The sequence below is a fragment of the Macrotis lagotis genome, chromosome 1 (assembly GCF_037893015.1).
Source record: "Macrotis lagotis isolate mMagLag1 chromosome 1, bilby.v1.9.chrom.fasta, whole genome shotgun sequence".
NCBI classification, from domain to species: domain Eukaryota; kingdom Metazoa; phylum Chordata; class Mammalia; order Peramelemorphia; family Peramelidae; genus Macrotis; species Macrotis lagotis.
Genome location: NC_133658.1, coordinates 577,899,811 through 577,922,845, shown reverse-complemented (window position 1 = coordinate 577,922,845; position 23,035 = coordinate 577,899,811). Strand labels below are relative to the sequence as shown.

Sequence of the window (23,035 nt, the reverse complement as noted above, 5' to 3'; positions counted from 1 at the left end):
GTTTATATGGAAAGCTGTACTTTGCAAACCTCAGAAGCACCATAAACCCATCATTGCAGTACATTTCCAGGACATCAAATTAAGATGTTCACATTTAGTCAACATAATCAAGTTTTATATTAAAGCAACGAGTATAAATTATTAGTGTTATTATTATGTTATTTTTATTACTGTTGCTAAAATTTCCACAACCAATGTAAGCAAAGCAACAGGGCACATAGAAAAAGGTAAATTCTTAAACATTAATGCTAAATAGAAGTGAAGAGTAAATTAACATGTCACAATGAATAATTCAATAGAGCCACTAGTGTCATCCCTGCTCAAATATTATTAAGCATCTATTACATGTAAGACACTGTTCTTCTGACCCTTACAGAGAACAAGAAACAAAATGCACCCTTATTTTCTGATGGAAATACTAAGTGGAAAAAAAAAATGACCAAAAGACAAGAAGTTGGGGAAGACATGACACCTGTATAATACTAAAATTAGAATGTTAGTTACTGAATAATTAAGAGTTGATAACACCTGCCTAATTTCTTGGGTGACTATATTGTGATGCCAAGTCACAACTGGTTATGCCAAAGCTTCCTTATTTAAAAAAAAAAAACCAGCTGTTTGCCTTGGCTGCTTCTTCAGCAAAATGAGGATAACCTCAACTCCCACCTTGTGCGGATTTTGTGAGGTTGTTCAGCAACTTTCTGGTCACAGGAGGTGCTGTAGAAATATTTGTTCCTCTCTCCCTTCTTCCCCACTTTCCTTTGCATAGACTTTCTCAATATTTTCTCTCTGAAGTAATAAAATGAACTGGGATCATAAATTTATCTCAGTCCTATTCTGCAACCAAAATTCACAACCTTCACTACCTTTGGAAGTCTCCTTCCCATATTCTAAAATATTGATTCTTCAATGCAGCAAAAAAAAAAACTCAACACTAAAATTCCTTTAGAAATGTCACTTAAAAACAGTAAATGTCTGAAAGATAAAAAGATGATTTTGTAGCCGAGCAGACACTGGCATGCTGGAACCAAGAAGAATTAGATTTGAATATCCTTTCTGTGATCATGGACAAGTTTTGAGACCCCTACCTGAATTATAGTACCTACCTCACAAGGTTGCTGGGAGGGTCAAATTAGAAAATTTATATAAGGCAGTTTGCAAATCTTAATTCCTGCTATATATGCCTGCAATCATCATTACTGTTATTTGTGAAGCAGAAAAATGATATGAATGTTAAGGATGTTAGCAGTACAATGTCTTTCAAAGTAGAAAAATATGCAGGTAAGGGAAGATACACAAAATATTTTTCTTAATTCACTTCTCAAAATCTGGGAGGGATAAGTGAAGAGAGGAATATACAAGGCAGACATTATTTCTCACAAAGAACCAACCAAGTGCAAAAGAGCAATATAAAAGCACAAGGTATTTTTGCCACACAAACTGTCACTGAAAAGTATAAACAAGAGTATTTATTTTCGCTGGTTTAAAAAAAAAGGAAATATCTCAAAATTTTAGAATAAATCAAGAAAATACATAATGTTGCCATGCAATGTAGGATCTTGTTCTACAACAATACAATAGAAATATACTTTTCCAGTTTAAAAATTCAGGCAAATTCTCATTCCGCCCCATCAGTTGGATTGGCGGTACATAATTAGAATGCTAGGAGACCAAAAAACAAATAGAATCCATCTGAATCTTTCAAATTCAAACTGCAGTCTACCTTCCCTTCCATTCTAAGTTTCTTCCCTTTCTTTATCCTTCTGATGAATTTTTCCAAATCTATTTAGTTCATAGAATAGGAAGAGGCACATTCATGAGTTTCTTATTAGAAAGACAAAAAATGTGAGGGAGAATATAATGAATGATTCATCCAAGTGGGTCAAAAACCAAATCATAAGAATAAAAAAATTAAAATAATGATTCAACATACCAAATACATGGGAAACAATTTAAGCAATCATTGGAGGAATATTTACATTCCTGAACATATATTAACAAAGAAAAAGAGTGGCAAATGAATTGGGCATGAAATTAAAAAGTAAGAAAACTAATAAATTTTGAGATCAGAAGACTGATGATGAAGCATTATCTCCCAACTCTTGACAGAAAGAAAATGGACTAGACAGATACATTTTCGAACATAGCCAATATGTTGACTTGAAAATTAGTTAAAACACAAAAGAAATGATAACACAAAGAGCTGTTTTCCTTAAAATGACAACAAAAAAGAAATGATTAAAAAATAAAGCTAAGCTTATAACAAAACCGTGATTACCCAGAATTATAGAACAACTCTTTCTAGATATATATAATTTATAAGATAAATACAATCTGATGCTTTTAATTACAGAACCTTCAAAGTCTGTTGAAGGGTAGGCTGCCACCACCTCTCTGCTGTTATTGTAATCACTGCCTCTCAACTTTCTTATTGTTTACTCTTTTCTTATCTCAATCTTCCATTCCTTGCCCCACCTCTAATTTCTCCAGGTCTGTCCTCAAAGATGACCTGTCAGAAATATCCCAATTAAATATAGTTGTTTGTTTTTTTCTATCTGGTTGGTAAATATTCAAGAGTATAATGAACAATTCTCTGGAGTTCTCTTTCTTTCTACTAAAAGGTTCTTTTTCTGTCACCAAAAATAATTTTTTTCTCTTTATCTACATTTTTAATGTACCAAGAATTTAGGATTTGAGCCTAGATGAGAATATGTTAACAGGCTATCCAATCCATGTGACATGCAAAGTTAATTGAAAATTAGGTCTTTTAAATATTTCTATTTGAGGAAGATACTTATCTCACTAATGCCTCCTTCATATATAAAACAATGAAATTAAATTCTGCACATCAATATAGTCTCAATAATACTAAGAATTAAAATTAAATTTCCCTTTCTATAGGAAATGGCAACAAAATTTAAACTAGTATAAGTTTTTCTTTGTTATAAGGAAAGGTCTATTCTGGGGAGGAGAGAAAAAAACTAGTAAATGACAAGTATAAAAAAAAGTATCACTATTCAAAAATATCTAGAGCAGCAGTAAATTTCATGAGACCATTGTAGGATAGGCACAAGTTGGTAATTAAACAATAGGAGGAACCAGAGACCTGAGAAAAAAAGACTCATCTGTGCACTTTCAATGAGCATCCACTATCCTGAGGTAAAGTTACAGGGTTGCCACTAAATAAATTCAGTTTGGTCTTGAGAATACTAACCAACAGAACTGAACAAAAACCCTGCCACCTAGATCTCCTACTTCCTCTACCCTTCACCCCTGCTTTCATGCCTGAGAACTTTTAATAGTCATATTCATGTATCCTCAATCACTGAAGTCTCCCAATTCAACTTCCCTCAACTCACATGACCTACATCTTTCACTCCACTTCATTCTTAGATCTTACCATCATACAATTGTGGTACCTCCTTGATATCAAATTCAAATTTAGATGTCTCTCTGTAATCTCCTATTCTTTCCTTCTACACTTATAACCACCCATTTTCACTGGGACCTCTTGTCTTTTAATTCTGTTTTCTTCCAGTCTATGTCTCTCATTTTTCTCTTGGCAGTAAACTTTGCAGTTTACCAATTCAAAAATATAATATCCTTCACCCTTGGAACATATTACTTTTTAATAATAAGCTCTAGTAAATAGACTTTTAAGGTAGGTCTCCCCAATCAACTGTCTTTTCCTCTACAATGCTGAATGTCATTAAAACAAGTCACAAAACAATGTTTCTGGGTTCACTAAAAATTCACATTATCCAATCTCATCTAGGCTCTCCCTGCTATACAGTAATCCTTGTATTCTTCCAAAATGGATTTATACTAGCTGAAGTAACTATTTCAAACCTCCTCTAAAATCACTTCTATAGTTCCCTTACCTCTTTTACTGAAAAAAAAAAAAAAAACTCAAGGCTTCTTATCCTTCTCCTCAACTCAGAGTCCTATAAATCTTTGCCTTTGCAAAGGTCCCATGCAATAGGACTCTTTTTAAGGCAACAGGGAACTATAGAAGTTTTTTTTGAATGTAGGAGTGACATTAAAATACCTTAAAAGCATTATTTTGTCAGTTATGTGGAAAGTAGATTGAAGAGGAGAGACTGAAAAGGGAGAACAATTACTCAATACTCTACTTAACCATCTCTAAAGAAATTGCCCCAATGATCATTATTTGTGTCTCCCCTCCAACCCCCCAGTTACAAGTGACTTCCTTTACAACCTACAAACTACAGGCAATCCTTCCCATTCTATCAAGTTATTATCCTATATATGGCTAGATACTCCTCCCCTCTTTACTGCTAAGTTCTTAAAATTACTACTCACTTCTTAACCACCAACTCATTTCTCAATCCTGCACACAGGACTCTTTACCCTTCCACAGCCCTTTGTTGAAATCCTCATCTAGAAATCTTTCTGGAACTTCCTCTTACTTTATTTCTTAGTAGCCTTTTTTTAAGGGTTTTTTTTTCTGCAAGGCAAATTGGGGTTAAATGACTTCTCCAAGGCCACACAGCTAGGTAATTATTAAGTGTCTGAGACCGCATTTGAACCCAGGTACTCCTGACTCCAGGGCCGGCGCTTTATCCACTGCCACCTAGCTGCCCCTATTTCTTAGTAGCTTTTGATATTTGAGCATGCCCTATTCTCTTCTCTTCCATAACACTGTTTCTCTGCTGGTTCATCTCCTATCAGATCACTCATGATTCAGTGTAAAAAGTACTGGATTTCAAAAGAGAGGAAATAGGTTTGAATCTTAATCCTCTCTGATGTCACCTCGTGAACTTGGACAAGTCACTTAAATTTAAAGTCTCAGTTTCTTCAGATGTAAAATAAGGACTACTAGATGGCTTCTAAAGGTCCCTCCAACTCTCTTATTCAATCAATTACTAAATTCTATTGATTTTAACTCCATATCTCTTGAGTCAACCCTTTCTTTACAACAGTCTCTTAATTGGTCTCCCTTTTCAGTCTCTCCTCTCCTCTAAGAAAAAGTACAAACTCACCAGTCAACATTTAAGGCCCTCAACCATTTAACTCCAACCTACTTTTCTAGATTTATTTCCCATAATTTTACTTCAACAAGAAATAAAGAACAGAGGCAGCTAGGTGGTGCAGTGGATAGAGCCCCAGCCCTGGAGTCAGGAGTACCTGAGTTCAAATCCAGCCTCTGAAAAAAAAAAAAAAAACGAACAACTTTATGGTCCAGTCAGATTCTCCTTTGTTCTATGCCACCAAGAGAATTTAAATTCTACAATTTAAAAGAATGTTTTGCATATAAGAACCACTTTAAGTATTTGCTTGTTTAATTGCTCCATATTACAGAATTCTCTTGTGATTTTGCAAATAGTAAATTTTCTATTCTCCTATAATCTCAAAACTTATGCAATCTTACCACAGATAATTTCTGATTTACAAACAAGCTATATTGCAAAAATCTATTGAACAAATTAGTTGACTGGAACACAAAGTTATTTTTCCACAGAAAATGTTATAGTTCTGTACCTAGGTTAGCTCATAAAGCCTATTTAACTCAAAATTCAATAGAATCATGAACTATCTATGTTAGTATTACTAGTACCTAGCAGTGTTACTAGTATTTAGTAATTTATACATGAATTTTCCATTCTATGCAGTTCATGTGTATGCTCTTCCTTAAACCTCTGGCCTATTAATGTCTACCATTTGTTCAATACTATTTGTATATTCTGATCTTCAGAGATTGTTGTGTTCTAAGATTCACAACCATATAACAACACTAGAATAGTGGGATTAAAAAAAAACTGCTGTGTCAAGGAACATTTTGAATCATTGACAGCACTGGAGTTTCTGAAAAACAGTCAAGCTGTCTCTCTTCCTCCTATTCAAATAGTAAACATGTGCCAATTAAAAGCCCAACTCACTGTGTGGCATGGTCTATATAATTGTCAACGTATGCTCAAAGTGGTTCACTACCTTTGGTGGATAGCACAATCAGTGTCAACATCAAGAACAAATCCCAAATGAAAAAGGAATTCCTTATGGAGGGTGTGATCCTTCAGATGGTCCTGTTTGCTGGTGAGATGACTACAGAATTATTTCAATACCTTCTCGTGAGATTCAGGACCACTCAAAACAAAGAGACCCAATAATCCATTCGGGGGAAAAACAAATGGATGAAAGTGAAACCCATAACACAGTTTTAGTACATATTTGAAATAAAAAAAATGGAATCAAAGAATTTTTAAGGTTAAAAAGGAATTTAAAAGGTCATCAAATCCAATTCTCTCAATTTACAAAATGAGAAAACAATGACCCAGAGAACAACTACTTAGTAGTAGTAGTAGTAGTAATAAGGACCAGAATAAGACACCAAATAGTACAAAAACAGTAAATTTGAAATACCATCAATTAAGCAATACAGAAAAACAACGAAATGTAGTAAGAGTTAATTCTTTAGGTAGATATCCTTCCCCAAGGCACATTAGCTCATCTCTTGTACTAGGACCTCTGCTTTTCTCTTTGAAACTTCGACTCCATGTTGACTGCCCACCTTTCCCCCCCCAATATCAGGTCTCAACTTTGCTCTAATCTGAACTGTCCTCCCCAAGAAGTTATCTTGCTTAAATCTTACCCCTATTAATTTCTCTACTTCAAGCTCTCTGAAAGCAGGGACTATTTCTTCATCTTACTGTTATTCTCAGAACAATGCTTTCTTTAAACTAGATGGTTTCTGGTTTTGAGTAGGTACGCCTAATAAAATGTTTGCTGAATTGAATTAAAAGTGGAGAAAACTGATCAAGAAAATTCGTCAGATTATTTTCCAAACATTCCAGTAAATAAACTAAGACAGGGGATGGATTTCATATGTCTTTTCCATGATTAATGACTTCTATTTACTAGAAAATGAGAGCTGGGGGAACCAGGTGGAAAAGCTCCCCAGTTTATCAAATAAATTCAATAACTCCTATAGTCAGAAATGGGCTAATACAGGACTAGAAGACAGTACAAATGAAATAAAAAATAAACAAGTAGTATGGTCGAAAGATTAGGCTGACAGAAGTGGGTATAAACAGTGCTGTTGCAGTATAGTGAAGGCAAAAAAGAGCTTGGCAGCCATTAGACATTTTTTAATTAATTAGCATCTAAGGAAATAAGTTTGTCAAAGAGAGCTTTCATTTTTTATCAAGGGGACAGTCTAATCTTGATTGTATAATCAAATTCAACTGTGAAATAATCAAGTAACTTAAAGAGGGCTGGAAGTGGTAATATACTTTAAAAGAGAATTTATTAATTTAGATGAACTGGCACATTGTCTAGGAAGTGTATACTTATATTTTTAACAGGTGTATTCACCAGTGTTTTTGCCCAAGACCCCAAGGTAAGAAAAAGTGAGGAGCAATTTCTCATCTGATCTCTCATCAGGATGAAAGGCAAAGTCATTTTTGGACCCTTGTCTCACTACCCCTAGAATTCAGATGTGTTCTTTAAAAAAAAAAAAGTAGCTATCCCAAAAAGTTAATAAGCTTTATGCCTTTAGTTACAAAGTTTCAAGTTCTATCATGTTTTAGCAACTTTTTAAAACTTTGGCTTCAACTATACTTTGTACTTCGCAAATTATAATTAACAGTAAGTTCTAAATAATAATTACCCAAGTAAATTGCTACTTAATCATAATAATCCAAACAAAAAAGTACTTGCTGCTACTATGATAAAAAGAGGCAGAGACTAATCAGTTTTTCTTAATTCTAATAAATTTTAGTCATTAACTTTTATATGGTACATGTTGCTGAATTAATCATTTGTCATTTATAAATTTCATCAAAGTTAAAATTGTGATTTTTTTCAAGGAAGCTTCTATAAATATTTCAAGTGCTACAGAATATATTAAAAAGATATCAACCATATCATTTTTGTGAACAATATTGCCACTTGAAAAAATTAAGAAATTGAAGAAAAGCTTATTTCCTGAAGGTCTTATCAGCAAGTAATTGATAGTTATATTGTTGTGCAGTGAAAATGTTAGGCTAAACAGTCACACTTCTACATTATAAGCATGGCTGAATTTTAGTTGAAAAAAGTATATAAGAAAAAAATAAATAGAAAAATATACAAAAATAAAACAATACAAAGTGAAAAAGGGTAAATCCCAAATGAAGAGTACACAGATGTACTTTTATATGAACTTGGAGGAAGGAGAGCTGGTTAAAGTGATTTCATGTACACTTTTGAACTCACCTTCCAGATAAAAATAAAATTTTCCCAAGTAAAGAGTTAAGTGAGATGGCAGTTGCACTCCTAATGAAGTCCATTATTAAGAAAATCAATAAAACTATAAACTCTTGTTTTTAGGGGAAAAAATCATCAGCCTGGTAAGCGTTTTTCAAGACTTTGCTAAAAGCTTCACTAACTCCTACTCACAGCACTAAATTATTAAAATTTAATATTTAATAGTTCAAATAATATAAATTAACATCTATATAAATGAAATATTCTTAATATTAGGGGTATCTATGTGTTAAAAGCAGATTTTTCATATACAGTAAAATCCCAATTAACCAGAACCCAACTATTAGAATTCTCAATTAGCTAGATTTTTGAATTTTAATTTTTTAAGGTTGCATTTCATTTTTAATAGAAAGAAGTACATAGAACACAAACACAATCCTTTATCAGGGATTTATTTTAAAATACACCAACAAATAAAAATTCAAAACAACTCACAAATTAAGTCCTGGAAAAGTTGGAACTATGAGCAGGCAAAGTAGGAAGCTTGCCTAAAATCCCACACACAGGACACAAAGAGAACACTGTTTGATATTACTTTTTCATAAATGCACACATTTTTACACCAGAAAATTTCATTCTAACATACAGGCTTTATTGTTTGGTATATCAAGCTGCATGTATAAACCCAGCATCCTGGTGAGCAAAAGAAATGTATAAGGAAGAAGAGAGTTCAACTTTCAAACCTGGCTTTAGGTAAAGAAATATTTTTATCCCAGGTTTTGGCTCTGAAGTCAATTTACATTCATTCTAGTTCCCTTTCTATGTATAGTTATACTTTTACATACCAATAATTGATAACAATGATATAACCCAAGAATCTTCAAGCCTTATACTTTAAAAAAAACTCAGAATGTTGTACTTCCTAGAAATTAATATATTATTTTAGAAAGACTATCAACTAAACTACATGGGTTGAAATAATTTTTCTATACTACATTCACTTTTTTTAAATTTCTCTTATGTATTTCTTTCCTATCTCATGGTTTTCTTTCTTTTCTTTTAATCCCAATTACTCATACAGAAAATGACTAATCGGTAAACATATTAAGCACAAATATATTTGTACAATATTCACCTGACTGTTCACTGTTGAGGGGAGTGGGGTAGGAAGGGAGGATGGAAGGAAATTGTGTAACTTAAAAATATGCATATGCATGTGGATGAATGCTGAAAAATTTTCATTATATGCAATTGAAAAAGTAAAATAAAATATTAAAAGAAATAATTTTTCTACTTTCAGAAAACTTAATATTCCATTACTTAGCATTCCAGTTAATCATGGTATCTTAAAATAAAAGGTTAAATCCTTTGTCCCATGCCTTCCTTTTTACACTTAACTGAACTCAGTCATTCTTGTGGTGGTAACTACACCATTTCCACTATTTCTAGCCTTGAACCACATACTTCAGAGGGGATGATTAATTTCTAACCTTGAACCACATGCTTCAGATCCAACATTTTCAACCGCCTACTTCAAACTTAAAGAGAATCATAGAATCCTCTTCTTTTATACAAGAGGAACTAGAGATCACCTAGTTCCAATTTTTTTGTTTCTGATGAAGCGAAAGATGCCCTTTTTTTAAGTACCATAAATTATGTTGTTGATGGTAGCAGAGATGGAACTAAAAACTGGATATTGACACAGCAACTGTACTCTATTACCTCATAATACTATTCAACTCTTGTTCAAAAATTAATTAGGAAAGGTCCCCTTTCCCAATTGCTCTATTTATGCCAATAAGATAACTTTTATTCCAGTCTCCCAGACCAGAAACTCAAGAATTATCTTTGTCTCTTCCCTCTCTTCCATCCCCTACTGCAACAGCAACCCTATTTTTTATTTTTAAAAATTTAAATATATTTACATATTGTTTCAATTATATCAAAGACAGTTTTCAATATTCATTTTTGAATACGATTTTATATTACACATTTTTCTCCTTCCCTCCTTTTTCTTTCCTCTACCTTTAATCCATCCTAAATACTACCGGCAGTTAAATTTGTCTAATATACTGTGTTCACTGTCATTCTGCTGCTTAATAAACTATAAAAGGAGTCTGCTATATATCAAATAAAAATTCCATAGTCTGTCTTTTAAAGTTCTTCAGTAATCTAGACCCATTCTACTCATCTTCACATCTCCTAACAGTTCACTCCACTTCAAATGGGAAATTTTTCACAATTCAAGTATGTTACCTGAGGCAGAATACTTTAAGAAGGAAGAGGGTAGTCAATTTACCTGTTACCATTGTGCAAAAGACCTTTCCTATATCTATTTAAATCCAAACCTGCACCCAACCATCAAGATGCAAATCACTCTCATTTCTTTAATGAAGTCTTTCTCTGATTTCTCTGCTCATCGATAATCTCATTATAATTATAATATATATTCAAGCAAATTCAATAAATTTTCCCCATTTTATTTATTCTGCTATTCTTTCTTAAAAAACTTAGTATCCCACGTGACAAGTCAAACTGTAGCAAACAAATAAGCAATTTAATTTTAATTTGGTTACCTCCTAAGCTTTTCCTGAGGTTCTATTACAGTAATAGCCAGTTCTGCATTTTTGTATTGAATTGCCTGGTTTGAATGATCCTAGTTTATTTTCTTTTTAGTTTTTTTGCAAGGCAAACGGGGTTAAGTGGCTTGCCCAAGGCCACACAGCTAGGTAATTATTAAGTGTCTGAGACCGGATTTGAACCCAGGTACTCCTGACTCCAGGGCTGGTGCTTTATCCACTATGCCACCTAGCCGCCCCTCTATGATCCTAGTTTATAATGTAATTTTATTCACTTTAGTTTTGTCTTTTTTACTATTACCATTATAAGCTCCTTGGAAGCAAACACAAGATTTCTCTGGAGCACCCACCTCCCCAAAGCCAGGCACTGCACAATGCTGGACATAATGCTCATTAAATACTTGATTCAATCATTTACAGCAAGGAAAATGTGTAGAATCCACTAAAATTAAATCTCTTAAAAAGCCAAATATTAATTAGGAAACAGTAAGAGATTCCAAAAAATAATGACTTCTAAATTTACTGTAGTAGGCTCAGAATCAGAAGGTTATTGATGTGATTTATCTTGAACTTTCTTAATATAATTAGATAATCAAAATGTCAGGGAAGGCTTCTAGTACATTAGTGGGACTTATGCTGCTATGAATTTATTGTAGGACATGGACAAGAATAGTAGAATATAGACAAGCTCAGATGGGTTATGTTCTAAACCGTTAGAACAAACACTCAAATTGATGAGATCATGGCTCCATTTGAAAATTTATTAAGACACAAATTTGTATCAGAACTACTTAAACTTCATTAAAATAACAATGAGGTAAATACTTTAATGCACAAAGTGGAGGTCTTACTTAATATTATATTGTCCAGTTTTCAGTGTACATCTATCAGGAAGCTGACCAAGTTTCTTCGAGAGTGATTTAAAATACTTTCTGCATTCCTGCACTCCCATGCTTTGTTCATAATCAGTAGAAGCAGAGAGTGGTAATCCATCTCGTACACGAACCACTGAAGCAGATAAAACCATAGACATTTCAACAAACAGAAAAGACCTAAAAAAAAAAATCAGATAATTCAAAAGTCAAAGAAACATTTGTTTTAATATTGCTTTAAAATTTCTACCTGTAAATATATGTACATAATAATTTTTATAACTTTTTCAATTTGCATATATTTTACAAAAATTACATGATCAAGCATGACCCAATCTAAAATTAAGCATTTTTTCATTCAGCAAGCATTTATTTAAAAAGCTCCTAATGTGCCAGAAACTGCATTAGGTGCTAGGAGTATTAAGACAAAAAATGATACTTTCTGAAGGGGGTTGGAGGAGGATGGAATGACACATTATGACATGAACACAGATGAGTAATACAAAATATATACAATAATTTCCAGGAAAAGAATGCTAGCTGAACTTTCAGGAAAGCTAGGAATTTTGTGAGGCAGATCTAATAAGGAAGGACATTTCTGGAGTAAGGGAAAACCTGTGTGAAGGAAAGGAGGCAGAAGATGGAATGTTGAAATTGAAAGAGAAACAAGCCAAGATCTACTGACTGAAAGACAGGATTCCATAAAGATAAATATTGTGCAATAAACCCATTAAGGTAAACTAGAGACAGATTGTAAATGACTTTAAAATCCAAATAGAAAAATATGTATTTTATTCAGAAAGAGGAAGCCACTGGAGTGTCTTGATTAGGAAAATAACATGATCAGACTGGTATTTTAGGATTATCAGCTTGGTAGTTTTATGGAGGACAGAGTAAAAGGGAAAAGATTAGATAGAGGCTTGGGAATTCATTAAGATCTATTGCAATAAGGGCAGCTTGGTGGCAGGGTGCATAGAGCATGGGCCCTGGAGTCAGGAGGACCTGAGTTCAATTCCAACCTAAGATACTTAATACTTAGCTGTGTGACCTTAGGCAAATCACCTAATTCCATTGTCTTGCAAAAAACAAACAAAAAAAGATCTAATGCAATAATCTAAGAGAGAGGTAACCAGAAAAAGGTGACACAGTGAGTGGAAAAGAGGAAAAATGGTAGTTATGTTGCAGAACATAAGACTTGACAACTGATTGATGTGAGGGGGATGATAGAGAATGAGAGCTCCAGGATGAGCTTGTTTAAGCTCAATGGTAGAAAGATAGTGATCTAAGAAGGGAAGGCCTTGAAGGTTAGATAAATGTCCTGTTTTTGATATTTTCCTTTTCAAGCTATCAAAAATCAATAACCACATATACAACTCATATACAGTTTGGAGAAATTTTTTGTAAGCTGGTAGATTTTTAAATTCTCTTCCAAGTATTTAAAAGGTTGAACTAATCTTCAAGTACCTTGAAAGGTTAGGTCAATAAAGATGATGAACTCGAAAACCTAGGTTTGAATCTGGTTATAACATTTATTAGCTATGTGCCAATAAGCCATACAATTTCACTTCTCTCATCTTACGTACCTCCATTATAAACCCACCTCACAAGGCTGCTGTAGGAAAACACTCTAAGCCCTAAAGTACTTTAAAAAATCAGGGTCATAACTAAGTTAAGTTACTAAGTTAAGGACTCTCCTGGAGATTTGAAAATAAAATTAGCCTATCAAGTATGACTGTATTACACCAAGTTCAAGAATACACTGAATTCACTTGCAAATTTCCCCTTTATTTTTACTCTAAAATAAAAATATCCAATCCTAGTCATTTGAGAATTTCATTTTATTTTTTTACCAAAATAACTAAACAATGTTTATATAAAAAAAAATCAGTAGCAAAATTAAGCTTTGTGCTGTCTTTTTTTCCCAAGCAATTTAACTTAGATGGAATCAGAACAAAATGAGGAGAATGTTTTACAATATGAAAAGATTTTTAAAAATTTACAATTTTCTTTTCAAAATATCTCGGGGACAAGGCTATTGCCCTGAAAGGGAGGGCAGTATATTTTTTCACTTTACTTTTGCTGCTATGCCTCTAAAATTATATCTGACAACAAAAAGATCTATTCTATCAGTCAATTCAACAGACATAGTTATTAATAACATTTATATAGTGCATGAAGATTTCAGAAAGTGCTTTGTATCTGTTTTCTGATTTTATAATCAGTAACCTTATGATAAAGATGCTACCATCCTAATTTTATAGACATGAAAACTGAAACAATGGTTAAGTGACTTGCTAAAGGCACCCAGCTAATAAGTATCTAAGGCAGAATTTGTACCTCAGGGGCAGCTAGGTGGCGCAGTGAATAGAGCACCAGCCCTGGAGTCAGGAGTACCTGAGTTCAAACCCAGCCTCAGACACTTAATAATTACCTAGCTGTGTGGCCTTGGGCAAGCCACTTAACCCCACTGTCTTGCAAAAACTAAAAAAAAAAAAAAAAAAAAAAAAAAAAATTGTACTTCATATCTTCCCAACTCTATATTCAGCTCTGTATTCCTTAAACACCTAGTTTAAGGGCTACTTAAAGGTATTGTGCTAGATATTAGCAAAGTAAAAAAAAAAAATGATTCCTGCATTCAAGGAACTAACATTTGGTTAGGGGAATAAAACTAGTACATAGATAAGAAACTATAGAACATTTGAAATGAGAGGAATCACTAAGAAGTGAGGGAAACAGGAAAACTTCAGAGAGTAGTTGGGAGGTCAACCTGATCCTTGAATGAATCTAGAGATTCAAAGAGGTAGAAATAAGAAAGGAGTACACTCCAAGCATGAAGAACAGCGCAGGAAGGAGAAAAATGTGAAATATGGCAAAAAATTAAAAGGCTAGTTTAGTTTGGTGGTGGGGGGGCAGTATGCACAAAAGCAGTGAAAATAAAATATTTGGAAAGGTCGGTGGGAGCCAGATGTAGATTATTTTGACAAAGTCAGACTCATGTATTTGTAATATTAATTTGTCTACTGTTTGGAGAAAGGTTTAAGAAAGGAAAAGAATGGAAACAGGGACACAATTAGAAAGTTATCATTATAGTCCACATTAGAAGTGATTATGGGGGGCAGCTAAGTGACATAGTAGATAAAGCAATGGGCCTGGAGTCAGGAGTACCTGGGTTCAAATCTGGTCTCAGACACTTAATAATTACCTAGCTGTGTGGCCTTGGGCAAGCCACTTAACCCTGTTTGCCTTGCAAAAAACCTAAAAAAAAAAGTGATTAAGGGACTGAACTAGAATAGTGGCAGTATTAAAAGAGAGAAGACCAGCATTAGGATTAACAAGATCAGCCAACTAAAATGGGGAATAGAGAGTGTAAAAGCTAAGGATGACTTCAAAGTTGCAAGCTAAGGTGACCAGGATGGTAGTACTCTTAACAAAATAGAGAAGTTTTGAGGAGTAAATTTTGGGGAGATAATAGGTCTAATCATAAATATATTTGCTGAGTTTTAGATGCTAATGTAAGGATTCTTTATCTTATGTGCTGTGGACCCCTTTCTCTAGCATTAAGAGAAAAAAAAGTTCTTTGTTCCTAGTGCTAAGGGGAGGTGAAAATATCCAGCAAGCAATGGGAGAAAAGACTTCAAGACAGATGAGGGCTGGATATGTAGATTAGGGAGCCAGCCATATATATACATATATGTATACACACACACACACACACACACACACACACACACAAACACACAGATAAACAAATCCATGGAGCTGTAGAGATAAGTGAAAGAGAATGAAGAGAGAGAAACCTCAAGTTTACAGCATACAAGAAACAACTGAGAATGTTTAACCTAAACAAGAGAGTAGATTGAGGGGGGAAAAAAAGGGACTGCTGTAATAGCTATCATGTGGAAGAAATATGGTTAAATTTAGCCCTAGAGGGCAGAAATAGGTAAAATAGGTAGAAGTTGCAAAAGAGGCAAATATGTTCTTAATAAGTAGTAGGTTCTCTCTTTTTGCAAATCTTCAAGAAAAGGTTGGGTTGGCCAAGCATATATATGGGCTAGAGCTCTGAAGTCCTGTCTGACTTTGAGAAGTCAAGCACTATCCTGGAGTTCCTTCCCTTAGCAACAACTCCTGAGAATTGCTTTTCTGTAATGAAGTTAATCAATTTCCACAACATAAAGCTAATAGACCAAAGAATAATAACCTCTCAAAATTTCAGTAAAAAAAATCAAAGGCATTCATTTCCTCAGAAAGTTAATACTCTCCCACATCAAATTATCTTGCTATGAACTTGTTTTGTCCCTCACAATAAAATTTTTCCTTCATTATTAGTTGGTGAATATGGTCAATGGTAGACAAGGAAGACCAGAAATGTACCTGATTTCCCTCAGCAGTCAACCTAAAAGTTCTAAAAATAAGCTTTACCTACCTTGTGATTTTTGTAAAGGGCTCCAGAAGCTCACAATTTTTGATCAAGTCTTAACTGTATTAGATTACCCTAGTTTTTGACTCTTTCTTCCAAAAACAAAACAAAACAAAGAAAGCTAATCACTCACACTGGAGGCTCTACTGTTCACTGAAAGAGTATCATCCTATACCTAGTTCATGGCATACCTCCTCACCAGTAACAGTTTGAAGAAGGAAGGGGAAAGAAATATGGATATAGCTGAGTCAAGCAATGGGTGGAGTGCCAGTCCTGGAGTTAGGAAGACTCATCTTGACTAGTTCAAATCTGGTTTCAGTCACTTAATAGTGGTGCTACCCTGGGCAAGTCACTTAACCTTGTTTACTTAAATTTCATCATTTGTAAAATAAATTGGAGAAGGAAACCATTCCAGTATCTCTGTCACAAAAATCCCAAATGATGGGTTCACCATGGAGTCAAACAAAAGTGAGCATTAACAAACACCTACAGTGTAGGCAATATGTAAAACATAAGTATCATCTCATTTGATCCTCTTAACACCCCTGGGAGGTAATGATAATAGCCAATATTTCTACAGCACTTAGTAAGTGTTCTACAATTATTATCTCATTTGAGTCTCACAACAGCCCTGGGAGGTAGGTGCTATTATTATCCTTATTCTACAAAGGAAGAAACTGAGGCAAACAGAGGTTGAGTGATTTGTCCAAGGTCACATAGCTATTAAATGTCTAAGGTCAAATTTGAACTCAGATCTTCCTGACTCCAGGCCCAGATAACTGACTTTTCTATGAATACATGGCAGCAGCCAGTATAGAGAAAAAAACACTGGACTTGGGAATCAGTAAAGAGCTAAAAACAAATTCCACCTCAAACACTAGTTATGTGACTATCTCAACTTTTTAGCACCACTTTTTGTTTTTTTTTTTGGAAAACATATATAATACCTGCTATACCTAATTCATAGGGGTTTGGTTTGGTTTTTTGGGGGGAGGGGATAAAATTAGATAACTGATAAATATTTTTGTAAATTCCATCAATACTGAATTATCCATCCCATTAAAAAAAAAGTCTGTGTCTTGTTTTCAGAGGCATAAAAAACAAAAAAAATTGGCTATCAGGTTCATTCAGTCACTTTACAGTCCTCCTATGATTTCAAAGTTAATTTTTTTTATGTCTCCTTTGTGCCACATCTAAAAATCCCATAACTAGTACTTAAGGCTGAGTGAGAATCTCCAGGGGTTTCACACAGAGTGAAAATCACCAAAATTAGCCCAAGCAGAATCCCATTTTAATAAAAGACTACATTCTAAAAATAAATCAAAGGACAAGGTGAAATCCACAAGACATCATCATCCTATTCTCATTGTCTTAGATATAAAAAAAAAGTACTTTCCCCAAAATAAAACTGAGTTTCTTTAACTTGAACTTCAGGGACATAACATCTCTCACTCTCCTCTTACACCCACATCTTCACTCACAAATTTTGTAATTCTGGGTTCAAAATCCATCACAAAACCCATACTGCATGATGTCACTCAATATGTTTACAAATACTTCCTACTCTAATGCTATTCCTTTCTTTGAAAAAAGTAGAAACTGGAGGAGGAGGAGGAGGAGGAGGAAATAAGAGGCTGTAATAAGGTTGGTATTGTGAAAAGATCAGAGGCAGAAAACCTGAGTTTAATTCTTGGATATGAGTGCTGTTCTCACAGCTACTAGACCCTATGGCACTGAGCAAATCATTTAATCTAAGACTCAATTTTATTTGCAAATGCTCATATTATTTCCCTCAAAGTGCTTTGTGGATTAGGGCTAGAATTTATTAAATGCTTACTATGTGTCAGAGGTGTTGCTAAGCAGTGGGGTTATAAACAGCATAAGATGGTCCCTATTCTCAAGGAGTTTATTAGTCTAAGACAACTATGAACAAGACAGAGGAAAAATTGGAAACAATCAACAAAGAAATGACATTAACATTAAGGGAAGGTGGGATTTGAAGGGACTTGAAGGAAGCCAGTGAAAGTAGGAGGAAGAGATAAGGATTACAGGCATGGAAGGCAATCAGTAAAAATATTCAGAGCAGGAAGTATCATGTGCAAGGAACAGTACAGAGATCAGTAATTCTAGATTGCAGGGCACATAAAGAATTATAAAATGTAAAAATACTGGAAAGGTAAGTAGAGCCCCTGTAGTTGACTGAAAAGAGGTTAGGAGGTGGAATGAGATGATCAGATACAGTCCTTTAGCCATAAGGTGGTAAAGACCTGTATGCCATGGAAGCAGCAGTGTCAGAGTGGAGCACATAAGAGAGATTGCCAAAGCAGAAAAAACAGAACTTGACAACTGATTGAATATGGGATGAGGAAGGAGAGGTGTGAAAGATGTGAGCCAGGACAAATGGGAAAATGATGGTACCCTTGAACAGAAAAAAGAGAAGTCAAGAAGAGGAGAGGGTCTGGGGAGAAAGATAAGCTTAAGATATCCACAAAATATTCAATCTGAGATGTCCAATAGGTAGTTGGAAACGAGAGACTGAAGGTCAGGAGAAGTTAGGACTGGACTGATAAATCCGAGAATCACTCCCAGAAAGATGATAGTTGACTCCAAAGAAGCAGATGGGATTGCATCCACAGTTAATAGGCATGACTTAGATAAACAAACAAACAAACAAAAAAACCAGACCAAAAGTACAGTCCATTAGATAGAAGAACTAGGGGAGAATAGTGTAAAAAAAAAAAACCCAGAGGGAAGAGTATCAAGATAATCAATAGCATCAAAAGCTACAGAGAGGTCAAGGATAAGAATTAAGAAAAAAGGAAAGGTCCTTAGATTTGACAATTAAGAGATCATAGGAGAAAAAAGTTTCAGTTGAATGATGAAGAGTTAAGAACAAGGTGAGAGAAAAAGAAGGCATCAGTTGTAGACAGACTTCTCAATGAGTTTAGCTGGAAAAGGCAAATTTTATCTAGGTCATAAGGAAAATAATATCTAACAGGAATATATAGATTAATTGAGTTTTTGAGGCAATGGAGAAGCAACTAGAAAACAGGAAGAGATTGAAAATAAATCAGAGATTGGGGATATCAGAGAGGGCAATCTGCTTGAAGAGGATGGGATGAAATGGTATGACTTGTGCTTAAAGTAGGCTTTATCTTGGCAAGAAGAGCCATTTTATGTGAGATAAGGGTGAAGGAGGAAAAATGCTAGAATGCATAAAAATCATGAGAGAAGAGAGAGCTCTAAGCACGGCCTCATTTTTTCAGAAAGATATGGGGTAGAGGTATCAACTGAAATGACAGAAGGGCTATGGGGGGATCAGGGAGCAGAGGAAGTTTGAGAAAATACTATTAAAATGAAATAGAAATGTGAGACTTTTATGATACTGTGGTCCTCTTCAAAGAATATAACAAATTATGTGTGTTTTTAATAAATTCAATGCCTTTGCAAGCCCAGAATGCATTCCATTATCTCTGCCTTGTAAGATGAAGTCTCCCTCAAAACTCAGCCTAAGTAATCTGCATGTTTCGTAATTCTTTATTATAGTTAGTACCTTCCCCCCCAATTCTACCCCAAAGATTAACCTTGTATTTAATTTTTTAAAAAATAGTATGGTTTATATCATTTTCACATCACCTATTTTATGTCCCAATGTTCCTCCTTTTTTTGCCTCCCAGAGAACCTTCCCTTATAAATGTAACAGGGCACTACAAAACGGGCTGTCTTCCTGACTGAAGTGAATGGCCCGTTTGGGGAACTTTCAGCTAAGGAGGAGCGGAGGAGACTGCTCTCCTTGTATTTCATTTTAATTGACGGCCTTCATGCTTGTTTTCTACACATGCTGTTCCCACATGCCTCCCTCCCCTCCATTTAAGCTTCTTGCGGGGGGCTATGTGTCACGGCGGCTGGAGCACTGGTCTCGGGGTCGGAATGCGGACTCAGGCACTCTTAGCTTGGCCAAGTCCCCGAACCCGCCCGCCTGGCATCCAGGGCCGTCTGCAGCCGCCCTGATTCGTGCCCGGCCGCCGGCCCCGGGGGGCCCCGGAGGAGAGGGTGAGGCTGGCGACGTAGCCCAGCCCCTCGCTCACATGCAGGTCACGGGTCTGTCACGGCATCGCCTCCCTGACGCCCTGGCCCTCTTTGGGAACGAAGGACCACCATCTGGAGGGCAGGGTTTATCTCAGCCCATGACAATTCAAAGATGCGTGATGAAGCTCTAAACACCCAGGGCGTTTTTAAGCTTTAAAGCTATGTTTTTGGTAACTCAAAAGCCGCACCGAGACTTTGACATTTAACTCTACTTTCCGTACCACGACAGAAGTGTGTCTTCCAGGTCCCCAACCCCCGCCCCTAGCTCCTGGAAAGCGGACGCATTCAGCTTTAATACCCAAACAAATGGCAGCCCCACGCTAGAGTCCCGGAGCTCCGGTCACAAGGCGCGGGCGGGCGGGCGCGGGGTGCTCCGCCGGGCGGCCTGGGCCGCCTCGGCACGCTTCGCTCTCCCTGGCCGCGCCGGCTCCCGCGCGCCCGCTCCGCCCCGGGGGAGCGAGCCGGCTCCGCCGCGGGCCCGGGCCGCCCGGGGCACGCACTCACACGCGCGCCCTTGCCCGCGGGGCGCCGCAGGAGGGTCCGCGCGGCGGGGCGGAGAGGAGGGGGTGGGGCCGGGCCCCTCGGGCCCGCGGCGCGGGGGGAGGGCCGGGCCCTACCTGCTGAGCTGGAAGCCGCCGCTCTGCCCGACGCGGCGCGCGCTGCATGCTGGGAGCCCGGCGCTGTCCCTCCTGGGAGGGGCCGGGGCTGCCCGGGCGGACCGGCGCGTCGCACGCGCGGGGGGGCGGAGCCCGCGCTTCCACCGCCTTCCTCCGCCAGCTCCCCGCGGCCGGCTGCGAGCAGCTGTCTGCGCCGGCGCCAACTGCTACGTGCGCGCGCCTGCACGCATGCGCGACCGCCCCCTCGCGCCGCACTCCTGAGAGCTAGTGGATCCTTTTCCCTCCCGCTCCTCCCTTCTCCTCTCCCCTCCCCCTCCCCTCCTCCATCCCTTCCTTCTCTTCTCTTCTACCAACTCTCTTCCCTTCTGCACCTCCTCTTCCTCTCCTGAGAAGGCCTCAGATCAGAAGGCCACCTTTCTGGTCTCTTTCCCCATCTGTAAAAAGATGGTGGTTGGCGCAGCTAGGTGGCTCAGTGGATAGAGCACCAGCCCTGGAGTCAGGAGGACCCGAGTTCAAATCCGACCTCAGACACTTAATAATGACCTGTGGCCTTTGGGCAAGCCACATAACCTCATTGCCTTGCAAAAACTAAAAAAAAAAAAAAAGATGGTGGTTAATTGAGATGATGGTGATGATCCCTAAGATCACTTCCAGCTCTAGCATTGCCCAATTCTCAGACCAAATCCTTCCCCCAGACATTCTCTCAAATGCCCTAGGGTGCAATTGCCCAGGCTGTGGCTATGAGTCATTTATGAAGCGTATTCTTTGTGCAAAGCCACAAGGGTCAGGGGACCCCATTGCCTTTCTTTGTAGTCTCAGCTTTTTGTACAGTGCTCCTCCCCCACCCCACTCCCCAAAAATGGTAGGGACTTAATAAATGCTTGTTGATTGACTACCAAGCACTGGGAATATAAATACTAGCAGAAAAAAGGGGGCCCCTACCCTCAAGCTGCTTATTTCCTAAAGATACCAACCATAAGGGATAAGTGCTATTAAGCCAAATGACAAAACTAATATTGCAGTGCCTTTCAAACAGTATATATTCTATTAGAATCTTAGAATTTAAGAATCGGAAGAAAATTCCAGAGATCATTAGGCCCAATCTGGTACAGTAGAGTCAGAAAATCTAGATTGCAGGCTCAGTGACTGATATGCCAATGAATAAGGAAAAAATGTAGGGAATAAGCGTTCTAGAATGGAGAATAGTGTGAACAGATTGGGAGTAGATTAAAATAAACCTGGTAAGGCAGAATGGTACCAGATTGTAAATATTCTTGAACATCAAACAAAGGAAGTCTAGTTTTACGTGAGCGGCAATAGAAAAAGAGCTAATCATATGATCAACAACATTGAAGACTAGACATTTCTCACCACTACCACCCCCTTAACAATTTTTCAAGCTTTCCCAGCACAGGAATTATATGTAAGAAACAAAAGAAATTTCAACTGTCTCCATGGACCAGGACACTAAGAACCCTAATGATATGTATAAAAAAAACAAAACAATGAACTAATAGCAAAGAAGGCCAGTCCTTGAATTCCAGTATACCTATTCCATTTGGCAGGGTTGTGTAAGTCCTGATTCACAGACATACCTGCACCCTTACTCCCAGTGCAGGGGAAAAAATCAAAAGATAGAGCTATAGTCTGACTGGGATGGCTTTTTGTTTGTGTCCTGTATCACAATAAGGTTTAACCATTGAAGTCAGCAGAAGGGAAGTGGGCAGAAAATGTGAGGGAAAGAGCCCCAAATCCACTGGAGCCAGTTCCATGCCTCCAAAAGTCGCTTGGGGTAGAGATTGTGGCTGCTTAAAGTTGAATTGGCTTGGAGATCCAACTTGAAGAGAAACCATCAAAAGGGAAGAAGTAAGAACGTGATCAATAGGAAAAGATAAGAACAAAAAAAGACGGAAATTACCAAAGATTACAGGAGGAACAAAATTCATATAACAGTGACTACTCTGTACTCTGCCACCTGAAGACCAGTTATATTACATTTCACAGTTCCCCAGGATCCTCTGGTACCCTTCAGGAGGACTGGCAATATCTAGTCTCTTTGCCATTGGCTCAAACCCCCAGCAATTTTATAGACCCCAGTCCCCTTGTTCTATTTAACCACTAAATAGTTGGATTAGTTTATACAAAGACATTTTTACTACAAAGGTATAGTAAGAACAAAATTACAAACATTTCTTCCCAATACTTGAGGGATTTTATCTCCCCTACCCCTCTCTACCTCTGGAGAGACAAAGGAGA

General features: G+C 36.8%; 1 protein-coding gene across 1 annotated transcript in view; it reads right to left on the bottom strand.

The window, feature by feature from the left end:
- SEC22A (SEC22 homolog A, vesicle trafficking protein) overlaps positions 1–20,839 on the bottom strand; it is a 96,540-nt gene extending 75,701 nt beyond the window's left edge. Inside the window, exons 1-2 of the mRNA XM_074214669.1 lie at positions 20,780–20,839; positions 11,636–11,836 (exon numbers count right to left, since the gene is read on the bottom strand). Of these exons, the coding sequence (XP_074070770.1) occupies positions 11,636–11,817 (182 nt within the window). The 5' untranslated portion in view covers positions 11,818–11,836; positions 20,780–20,839. The remainder of the gene's footprint in view (positions 1–11,635; positions 11,837–20,779) is intronic.
- Positions 20,840–23,035: the final 2,196 nt, after the last annotated feature.